We start from the raw sequence: 10,905 nt of genomic DNA on the forward strand, positions 1-10,905 counted from the left end.
CAAAGGCTAATCACTCAATAAAATATATTTTTATTAAACGAAGGTTGTACCAGTCAAATTCAACCAAGAAAGCCTAAAGCACACAATCCATCTCTCCACAGTCTCTCGAAATCGCCTCTCTTTCCGAAAGTTTCATATCTGAAAGACTGAAAGTGAAATAATCTATTTTTGGGTATGGAATCATTTGAAGGACATTTCGGGTATTATGAAGAAACATTTTTTTTAGATCGGGAAGGAAAAGAATTAATCGGTACAAAAAAAGATTAAAACGCTCGTATTTTTAGAAAAAATGACGAGAACATATCAAGTTTAAGATCACAGGACTAAGATGTCTAAAGCCCAGTATAAAAAAAAAGAAAGTGTAAGAAGTAAGAACCTAGCAGTCAGTCGTTAAGTTAATCGCTATACAGACCATCTGAAGCGAAGCCGTTGTGCTGTCGTTATGACAAAATGGCAGAATCTTGGTTTAATATTTCCGGTGAATACAGAATTAACAAAAATACCCTTATTTTTACCCAAAATAGCTCCACGATCCAGAATATTTCCGTATTTTCACAATAAAAAAAGCATTTTCTTTGCCTTTTTCAAAAGCACTATTGCTTCCACACTGTGCTTTAGGTTTCTAGCTTTCCCTCTCCCCGTTCTCAATTTTCACTCTACTTTCTCTCTAAAGTACAGTCAAATTTCATAATTTCATTCTCTTTCTCTGATGGTGAAATTCTCCAGTAGAGGAGGAAACTCTAACTCTAATAGCAATAACCATGGAAGAGACATAGAAATTTCTTCATCACCTCATCATCATCAATTACACAATCAAAATTCATCCTCCCCTGCTTTTGTCTCTGGTATGGGTGCTGCAAGACCGGTTCGTCTTGTGTGTTGTGATGAAAAGGGAAAGTTTCAAATCGACCCACAAGCTGTTACTACTCTTCAACTCGTTAAAGGGCCTATTGGTGTTGTCTCTGTTTGTGGTCGTGCTCGTCAAGGAAAAAGCTTCATTTTAAATCAGGTTTTTCCTTTACTCATCACCTCCTCAAACTTTAAATAATGAACCCCCTTTTCATTTCATGTCTAGGGTTCTTTATTTATTTTTTATTTTTTTTCACAATTTTAGTTAAAAGTATTAATTTTTATGGTTCTTCAATCTTCATAGCGAAATGGGGGAATTTTTAATGTCGATCACATTACCTAAATTTCTTGAATCAAGAACCGAGTCCCAAAGATTGTGGTTCCTCCCAAATCTTGTAATTAGAATATAAATGGGTTTCAGATGGTTATCGTGATAATGCATTCTTGTATTTAACCTTCGTGATTCCCTAAGCTGCCTATTTGAATGAAAACGGTTCTTTCTGTGTACTTTTGTGAGTTGGTTGCATTTGTAGTAGTCTGTATTCAAGGTTCCTACTCACAATTGCCCTTATGACTGCCATACCATGCTAAATAATGTTAAAACAATTTTGGGAATTTATTTTCTTATATTGAATTTTCATTTCTCTATCTTTATCATCGAGCTTGCTTTCTGCAATCTACTGTAGCTTCTTGGGAGGAGTAGTGGATTCCAAGTTGCGTCTACCCACAGACCCTGCACTAAAGGGCTTTGGATGTGGAGCGCACCAATAAAGAGGACTGCCCTTGATGGAGCTGAATACAGTCTTATACTGTTGGATAGCGAAGGAATTGACGCATATGATCAAACGGTTACAACCTTTTCTCATATGACTAAATTCTGTTAAGTTTTGGTATTTCCTAAATTTTCTTATTTAGCATGTCCAAAATGATTTTAGCCTTTTTTTCCCGTAAAAAATTATTGGTACTGCACTAGTACATTATAAACTTTTCTTTTAAGATCTACTCTGTCAAGTTAATTTTCTCGACAAACGTTACTGTATTTATCCTATACAAGCTAATGAAGCGTAGTAATTACAGGCTTACGTATATGCTCTACATCAAGTAAGATAAACATGAAAGATAGCGTACTTCATTCACTTATTTAAAGTACTGATTTTTTGTATATTTGAAAATAAGTTTCTGTTTCAAATTACCCTCATTTTGCACCAATGTGCAGATCATTTGAATGTAAGATTTTCTGGTTCCAGTTTTGTGATGTAATTTTTCTTACTTCGGTTTTGACAGTTCGTGCTACTAGCTTAAAACTTACTTTGTAGAGTGCAACTAATATTCTTTCATTTGCATGCACTTCTTATTCACAGTATCTGATTAGTTTCCTGTATCTCTTTCGTGGCAGGGAACATATAGCACACAAATATTTTCCTTGGCTGTTCTCTTATCTAGCATGTTTATCTACAACCAGGTCCAAAGCTCATACTGGGTTATTGTTTGGAACTTCTTTTACTTTTAGATATATTTTTGTGGTTAACTTGTCAGCTGCATTCTTGTTACGCGATGAACTTGTATAAAAACTGTAAGGTGACTTGTTTCTGTTGTATGTAGAACCCCTGCTTCATATGTCTTTTTCTGTCTTCTTTAATCAGATGGGTGGTATAGACGAGGCTGCACTAGATCATTTATCTCTTGTCACTGAAATGACTAAGCATATCCGCGTTAGAGCCTCTGGAGGAATGAGTACAGCATCCGAGCTTGGGCAGTTCTCTCCAACATTTGTTTGGCTTTTGAGGGTGAGCTTGTTTGACATTTTTCTAACTTGTTTTGTTGGATGACTTTGAGATAGGGAGGAAAAATGTTATCACTTTGGCAACTCATTACTTACTAATAGATCCTTAACAGGACTTCTATTTAGAGTTGGAAGAGGATAATCGAAAGATAACACCTCGTGATTACCTCGAGCTTGCTTTAAGTCCGGTGCAAGGTGGTGGAGAAGGTATATCTGCCAAAAATGAGGTATCGTAAGAGAATGCACCTAAATAGTTTTTACAAATTGATCATTAAATGGCGATATAGGTGTACTTACTGTGGTGGGTGTCCGTGTGCCTGCACATTCCTCTTCTACTTATTGCTGTTTCGCTAACTTATATATGTAACTACCTAAAATATATTATCTATTCGGGGATCATATCTTGGTTAGCTTTAGGTCTGTCTATGGTCTTTTATGCTTGAGCTTTCAGTTGATATTTTAGAAGGGTGTCGAAAATTTGAATTTCAAATGTTAGATTCATTAATTTGACCTAGTGATGTGCTTAACTATTTTGATATTAATATATTCATTAGATTCGGGAGTCCATCCGGGCACTTTTTCCAGATCGTGAGTGCTTCACCCTCGTGCAGCCTTTGAACGATGAAATGGAGCTCCAACGACTTGATCAGATATCTGTGAGAACCTTAGTATTTGTATATAGCTTGTTGCCAGTTAAATGCTGTGGAATCATAAGCCCATTTGGTCTCAACGTTTTACTATGCAGGTGGATAAATTACGGCCAGAATTTATATCCGGTTTGGAATCGTTAACAAATTTTATTTTTGAGAGAACAAGGCCAAAGCAAATAGGATCTGCCACAATGACAGGCCCCATTCTTGCTGGTATCACGCAATCATTTCTGCAAGCCCTTAATAATGGTGCTGTGCCTACAATAGCATCTTCATGGCAGGTTAGTTAGGGCACTAGATTACATAAATGATTAACTTTTGAGCTAGTTTTGGCTCTGTAGCTTGATATTCTTGCGCTCATTGATGCTAGTGATGCTTGTATAAGTAAGTTGTAGCCTTGAATGTCGAGTTTTTCTTCTGTACTCGTATCGGTAATAATTTTATTCTAAGGTATTTTGCATTAGATGGAACACATGTTTAGCTAAGCGTAGTTTAGAAAAATTACGATTTGTGAATTTGTATTATATCAGACATGTTTACATTGATTGAAAGTGAAACTAAGGAAAAAGTTTAGGGTTTTGTTCTTTGGACTTTCAGTACTCATTTTAGTTGTTAATTTGGTGTGTCAACGGCACCTTGTTATTCAATTTGTTGCTGAATCGACACTTGTACTTCTGTTGGATGCATGTAGGCATTACAACAGCTTTGCTATCTGTTAAACATTTAAATTCAAAAGGTTTTCTTAAAAAGTTGGAACCACAAAGTGAACAAGAAAGATACCTGCCTTTATATTCAATATGAATCTCAACCTTTTGAAAATAATGTACATACGTTAGTCTAACCCCCAACTCTGTGTCCCAGTATATTGTATTTTTAAGTCGCCGTGTCTGACACCTCATACCCGTCTGAAACACCCAGTAGTCGTACCCATGTCATTGTTACAAATGACTTGCACCCACCCTCCCTTCTTCAAGGTTGAGTCTTTTATTATTAGTATCATTCTGTTCAGTTGAGCAGTTGATCAACTATTATGCTGTAGAATGTTGAAGAACAGAATGTCGGAGGGCATATGATTCAGCTGCTGAAGTCTATATGTCTTCCTTTGACCGATCAAGGCCTGACGAGGAGGTGAGTGAGTATGTTACCATTGTACTGTTTGCAAGTAATAGTTACCCTCTCATGGTCTTAATTAGCATTATGTTTTAGGTTTCCTTGGGAGAAGCACATGAAGAAGCAGTTCAGAAATCACTAGTTTCTTTTAATGCAAGCGCCGTGGGGTCTGGCCTTACAAGACAGAAGTATGAAAATCTTCTCCGGACTTTCTTCAGAAAGGCATTTGAGGTGATGCATTTAATCCTTATTAGCAGTTCGGAAGGAATGAGGCGTATATGACTGTTGTGTAAGATAGGGCTTGCATTTTTTGAGTAATTGTTTCTTTGACTTGGTATCAGTTGGCTGAGTTATTCAAGGCACATCAGACTTTGTTCCCTGAAGAAGTACACCTAGGTGCCTTTTTGTTTTGTTCTGCAGGATCATAGAAGGAATGTTTTCTTGGAGGCGGACTTGAGATGCTCGAGACTCATACAAGGCATGGAAAAGAGATTGAGAGCTGCTTGTCATGATTCCAATGCTAATATAGATCATGTCGTGAAGGTAAACAGTACTGTAACTTCCTATTTATTTGCTGTTCTTTGTTTTTCCATGTATTATATGTATCTTTCTTTCAGTAGATAAGCCCAGCTGCTCAGGAAACTTCTAATATCCATTAGAAAAGAAATTTCAGCAAGTTACGAAAATAAATATTCCTCGCTCCTACCACTTCAATATCAGGATCTTTGTTCATATAACATCTCTGACATTCCATGCAGGTTCTTGATGGTATGTTATCTGAGTATGAAACGACAGCTCATGGTCCAGCAAAGTGGCAGAAGCTTGCCACCTTCTTACAACAGAGGTTTGTAATATTCCATTTTCTCATTTACAGATTTATTATGTTGTCCTGTTTATCTTATACCATAAGAATTCCCAGCTTGGAGGGTTTAATATCTGACCTGGCGAAGAAGCAACTAGATCAAGCTAGATCAGACAAGGCTGCACTCTCTTTAAGGTGCCGCTCTATTGAAGACAAAATGGGGTTGCTTAACAAGCAAATTGAAGCAAGTGAGAAGAACAAATCCGAGTATCTGCAGTGTTTTGAGGATGCAATCAATGATAAGAAGAAGCTTACAGAAGATTATACAAGAAGCATAGCTAATTTGCAGAGTCAGTGCAGCACATTAGAGGAAAGATCTTCGAGCTTGCTGAAAGCTGTGGAATCTGCAAAGAGGGATTCCTTTGAATGGAAACGAAAGTACGAACAAGTAACTTCGAAGAAGAAAGCAGAAATAGACCAGGTCAATGCTGAGATTTCAGCCCTTCTATCCAGAATTAGTTCTGCTGAAGCTAGGCTAGCTGCTGCACGCGAGCAAATTCATTCTGCTGAGGAGGAAGCGATGGAGTGGAAAAGGAAGTTTGATTTCACTAGTCAGGAAACTAAAGCAGCTTTGGACAAGGCAGCAACCATACAGGTACGTGTAAACACCCACGTAAGACTAAAAGAAGATGTTGTTAGAGCAAAATTCACTGCCAGTTTGTCAGCAAAGGTGACCCTCTCTCTCTCCTTCTCTGTTTATGTATATATATATACATTTATTTTTTTTACATTCATATGAAAGGCCTTGGGTGTGCTATTTAGTTATTTCTCTCGTTACCGAATCTCAGGATGAGGAAATCATCGATAAGGCAGCGAAACTTGAGTATGCAGAAAAGCGTTTGACAACTGCAAGTTTAGAGTTGCAGGTGAGTTTCTTCAAACCTGAAAATGCTGCTGTTGTGTTCAAAATTTTATATGTTTCTTTTGTATAAGAACTTTGTTTTTGTATGTATCTGGTTAAAAAAACTTGTATGTATGTATCTGGTTAAAAAAACTGTACATAGGCATTTAGTATTCAGTCAGGCCTTTTAAAAAATGTTACGTCAAAAATATGATCAATATGGCCCACGGTGGGTGCTGAGTTATGTGGAGGATAATATTCTCTCACTTAAGATCGTCTTCACAAAAAGTAATCTTTTTAAATAAACAAAGCCTTCAATACAAATTTTCTAATTTTTCAGACTAACCTGTTCCACGTTAAGATTTGATTAACGGTCCCAAGTAGCTGCTATTCCTAGTTGGAGTTTTCTCCATGTTAAGCATTCTTTTTCATCTATCTGCAGGCTGCAGAGTCAAAACTGAAGAGCTATGAAATGGAGCTTTCCCCTCAAAAGCTAGAAATCGAAGAGTTGAGAGAGAAATTAGAATCTGTCAAGGTTGCTGCTCAATCATTTGAAAGAAATGCCAGGGTGTTGGAACAAGAAAAGATATACCTGGAGCAAAAATACCTACCTGAGCTCAAAAGGTTCGAGGAAGCACAGGAAAGGTGCAGAGTCGCTGAAAAGGATGCTAAAAGAGCTACCGAGCTAGCTGATACAGAATGCAAAACTGCAGTAATCGCTCTAAGGGAGAAAAATGAGGTTCAGCGATTGGCAATGGAAAGGGTAGCCCATATTGAGAGGCAAGAAAGGCGACTTGAAGGTTTAAAGAGACAGAAAGCTGACCTTTTGAGGGAAATACAAAATATCCGTGAATCAGAAATGGATGCTGTTGCGAAAGTTGGTCAACTGGAAGCTAGGGTCGAAGAGAGAGAACAGGAGATCGATTCGTTATTAAAATCTAATAATGAACAAAGGGTGAACACTGTGCAAGTCCTTGAGAATCTTCTCAAGGCCGAGAGAGCATCCCGAGCAGAGGCCAATCGAAGGGCTGAAACCCTATCATTGCAGCTTCAATCTACTCAAAGCAAGCTGGATTTACTCCAGCAGGATTTCACTTCTGCTCGGCTGATTGAAACTGCACTGGACAGTAAATTGAGGACTGCTTCCCGGCAGAAACGTTCAAGGCCCGACGATTATGAATGGGAATCTGTTCTGGATATGGATATTGATGAGAATATAGTTAGAGAGAGAAAAAGATCAAAGAGCACAGCTACAAGTAGCCCTTTCAAAAACATACAGGTGATGGAAGGTGGTGGTTCAGATATCAATACTGTTGAAGAGGCCAACCTAAGTCAGGGATTGCTAGACTATACAAAGTTTACTGTAGTGAAACTCAGACAAGAGATAACAAGACATGGTTTTGGTGCTGATTTGCTTCAGTTGAAGAGTGCCACTAAGAAAGATGTTCTAAATCTATACGAGAAACGTGTCCTTGGAATGTAGTCCCCTATTTCATTCACTCTCCGTCCAGCTTTGTTTCTGTGTGTACAGAAATCATCCTTTGGCCGTTGAATCTGTGTATCTTTACTAAGAGCGAGGAGTTTGATTTTGATTCTGAGAATTGTACAAGTGTTGTTGATTGATCTAGGTTTTTTCTGTATAGGTAGGTTATGCAGACAAGGAGCGTATGTGTTTGAAAAATACCAAAAATGTAGAAATTTGGTCTTTCACTGATCTGACTCTGCGATGAGTTTCTTACTACTTTCTTTCTTACTGTGGGTGAGGCCGCCACAAATTGCAGTCGTTGAAAATATATAAAGAAGAATACATTAAAATTAGATATTTATTTTGAATGTAATTAAAGAACCAACTATATGTTTCATAGTAAATTCCAGCAAAATACATGTCACATGATGAATCATTCTTTGTACGGTTATGCATACAAACCAAATTACACGGATCGTCCAGCAATATACTACTAAAATGTCATCAATTTTGTAAGAGTTGATGTTCACTAAACCTAAGCCATAACCAGGAGGAGCCTCTGAGCACATCCTTAATTGCCTAAAGCCAAATCTCACTTGTATTTGAACACTTATTCTCATGCTTTCTTCTCTTTATCCACCAACGTATGATTTTTCTTAACTTGTCTCCATCGAGTGTTACTCACAACAACAGTCATCTCCTTTGTAATTGCGTGCAAATAATACTCCAGCAAAGAATGCTTTACACCCTTGGGTTAAAACTGAACCACGAGGTTTAGGTAAGAAACGAAGACCCACCAGCTTGATGAAGAACAAAATTAGGAATCATCTGATGATGAGATGGGCCTCCTCGATTTTCAGTGCCAGCTTCACCGTATGAAATCATACGAGTGCTAGGGTTATAGTATTCGACATTAAGGCTATTATTAGATTCCTTATATAAAACAGTAGTCGAGTTATTATCATACTCATGATTTTGAACCTTGGATTTAGCGGGATGTGGTAATAATGAATCTTTGACAGCTGATGATGAATTACATTGCCTGGGTTGTGTTTGGAAGAAAACTTTTGAAACAACCAATTCTCCATCTTTTTCTTCCTCAGTATTACCTAGATGGTATTGATGCATCACCCAGTTAGTTTTCTCAGGCTTTCTCTTCTTACCATAGTTAGTATAGAGAACAAGTATTTTCTTGTAACCTTTTAGCTTCCCACCAACAAAAACCGGCCTAGTTTTTCCAGTTTTATGCCAACGTGTTTCTCCACCATCTTCATCTTCCGTGTGAACCTTCCTTCTTTTCCTAGTTCCTGTTGTATACGCCTTTGAGGGTCGATGAAAGAAGTGCCGGATCAAACCATCTTTGTTTACTCCTGAGGAAGGTAAAGTGAAAAATAAATAAATAACTGTTACATAGTATGTACATTCTCATGCATGTAATTTTCGTTGCTTAAGTTGTGATTAGTTTGTTAATTTCTTGCTAGCTTAGCTTGTTTCATTGAGTTATATAGTAGCCTAGCTTAGCTTGTTTCATTGAGTTGTAATACTCCATATTTTAAACATCCATCTCATCTAGTCTTACCTGGTAACTTCTCAGGGTGAGTATAACAAATTCCATTCTCTCCTTCAAGTGTAGGGATGAATTCATCAATGAGTGGGTGATGAATTTGATGATCTTGAACATCAGACCTCACTTTTCCTTCTAAATGCTCTAGAAGTTCAGTATCTGTTGGATCAAACTTAACTCCAGCTGGTAGTCCTGGTAAGTCATGAATTCCAGCCTACATACAGATATGAAATGATTAATATCTCAAAACGATAGTTGTAACCTATCAAACAGTTATGTTTTCATTTGCTCTCTATCTATATGCAATATATAAGATTAAATACCTTTTCTTGGCTCTGAATTTGATAACCACAAGAAGGGCAAGTTTTACAAATATTGGTTTGATTTATTTCTTTGGAATTCTCGGCAACTTCTGCAACGGGATTATTCGAAGGTGGGGATCTTTGATCACCCCCTACTCGTTCATCGTCATCATCCTCGCAGCTGTTGCACCATGTCATTTTTCTTTGTTATTAGAAATTATTCCCATCACCCACAGCAAACCCAGCAAACCCTTCCCAGCTTCCCTTACTTACAAACAGTAGTATAGTTCTTCAAAATAAGCTAAATATTCTTAATTAGAAGAAGGGACAGAAAGAAGATCTAGTAAGCCCCAGAATACAAAAATAAAAGAAAAAAAAGTTTCAGTTCTTCTTTAAAGCATATTTTTCACTCGACAAAGATTTTCTTAAGGCCTGGAAAGGAATTGAATTCTTCTACACTTTATTTTTTTTTTCCTTTTTCTCTATATGATTATTGAGTATTTCATGGTATACTACTACTGAAACACATATCAAACCTAAAAAAAATCAAACCTAAAAAAGTAATATTAGGAGAGAAAAAGAGAGAGATTTTGAAGATCTATATATCTATTTTTTTCTCGCTACCAACCTTTGAAAATAGGATAAAGATTTTCTTTTCAAGAACTTAATAGTAAAGTAAGCTAACTTGAATCTTAAGTTTACGTTTAATTAATTTTGTGTACTGCTATAGTAGTTTTATAATACGACTGAATTTTGGTTTGAGAGAGGGTGGTGGTGATTACTGTAATGTGCGTCGTTTGCGTGTAAATAAGGCTTGAACAAAATGGTAATTGTGAATCAGAATCAACTTGTTAATATAATCTCTCATTTTTTATCTTCTACTGCATGTAAATTTTGCTATACATATAAAGCTCAACTATATACATCAAAACTTATTTAATAAAATAAAATCAAAGATGAAAATTAAAATGGTTGAGTGATGATGAGGAAACCTCGATTCTTAAAGGGGTCGACGTTTCACCTCACTAGTGATCACCACACTTCAGCTTTAGCTTAGAGAAAGACTTGTAGTTTTAGTGAGAGAAAACATGTGAGTGAGAGCGTAAGGTCTTATGTCACCTTAGAGTATATCCAAAGACAGAATACATATGCCCATTTTTCTCACCGGTAGGAAGAATCAAAGAACATGAATTCTACTCAACCCCTACATAAAAATTTCCCATTGCTTCACGAAAGCTTTTCATACTAACTAGTAAGTACTACCATAGCTACACCAATAAAATATACAATCTCACCGTTTGGTAACGAACAGCAATAATGTGGATTTTGATTTATTTATTTTTCTTCCTTTTTTTTAATAAGAAAACAGGGAAACTTACACCGTATAATGACGACTCACATGGATTACTGGTAGGAAATTCGTATACTGTAAAAAGGAACTACCATTCCAGGACTTAGATAAACCATCCATAAAACTGA

At 36.8% G+C, this 10,905-nt stretch overlaps 2 protein-coding genes across 3 annotated transcripts; one reads left to right on the top strand and one right to left on the bottom strand.

Annotated features, from left to right (window-relative positions):
• Positions 1-603: 603 nt before the first annotated feature.
• LOC113287550 (guanylate-binding protein 7-like) lies at positions 604-7,836 on the top strand. Its single transcript, XM_026536335.1, has 15 exons — positions 604-1,009; positions 1,536-1,697; positions 2,246-2,311; positions 2,493-2,636; positions 2,746-2,859; positions 3,187-3,288; positions 3,378-3,567; positions 4,292-4,298; positions 4,332-4,410; positions 4,489-4,623; positions 4,813-4,935; positions 5,151-5,236; positions 5,312-5,924; positions 6,043-6,120; positions 6,538-7,836. Exons 1-15 carry the CDS (start codon positions 710-712, stop codon positions 7,576-7,578), a joined length of 3,240 nt encoding a protein of 1,079 aa, XP_026392120.1. The 5' UTR covers positions 604-709; the 3' UTR covers positions 7,579-7,836.
• A 94-nt stretch (positions 7,837-7,930) lies between these two features.
• On the bottom strand, positions 7,931-9,992 carry LOC113287549 (NAC domain-containing protein 73-like). 2 transcript variants are annotated; one of them, XM_026536334.1, is made up of 4 exons: positions 9,448-9,992; positions 9,140-9,338; positions 8,760-8,930; positions 7,931-8,669 (listed from the first exon to the last, which is right to left on the bottom strand). In XM_026536334.1, the coding sequence occupies exons 1-4, from the start codon at positions 9,622-9,624 to the stop codon at positions 8,335-8,337; spliced, it is 882 nt and encodes a 293-aa protein (XP_026392119.1). In that variant the 5' UTR covers positions 9,625-9,992; the 3' UTR covers positions 7,931-8,334. The 2 variants fall into 2 exon arrangements, with proteins under 2 accessions (XP_026392119.1, XP_026392118.1); XM_026536333.1 differs by having other exon boundaries at positions 7,931-8,930; positions 9,448-9,991.
• Positions 9,993-10,905: the final 913 nt, after the last annotated feature.

Source organism: Papaver somniferum, chromosome 6 (assembly GCF_003573695.1).
Source record: "Papaver somniferum cultivar HN1 chromosome 6, ASM357369v1, whole genome shotgun sequence".
Taxonomy (NCBI): Eukaryota; Viridiplantae; Streptophyta; class Magnoliopsida; order Ranunculales; family Papaveraceae; genus Papaver; species Papaver somniferum.

Bases quoted from the DNA above. Each gene is read 5' to 3' on its own strand.
- LOC113287550 (XM_026536335.1), top strand. From the start codon at position 710: ATGGTGAAATTCTCCAGTAGAGGAGGAAACTCTAACTCTAATAGCAAT. The intron at 2,637-2,745 runs GTGAGCTTGTTT...GATCCTTAACAG, and splicing joins CATTTGTTTGGCTTTTGAGG to GACTTCTATTTAGAGTTGGA. The intron at 6,121-6,537 runs GTGAGTTTCTTC...ATCTATCTGCAG, and splicing joins CTGCAAGTTTAGAGTTGCAG to GCTGCAGAGTCAAAACTGAA.
- LOC113287549 (XM_026536333.1), bottom strand. From the start codon at position 9,624: ATGACATGGTGCAACAGCTGCGAGGATGATGACGATGAACGAGTAGGG. The intron at 9,339-9,447 runs GTATTTAATCTT...ATCTGTATGTAG, and splicing joins AAATTCAGAGCCAAGAAAAG to GCTGGAATTCATGACTTACC. The intron at 8,931-9,139 runs GTAAGACTAGAT...TACCTTCCTCAG, and splicing joins TCACCCTGAGAAGTTACCAG to GAGTAAACAAAGATGGTTTG.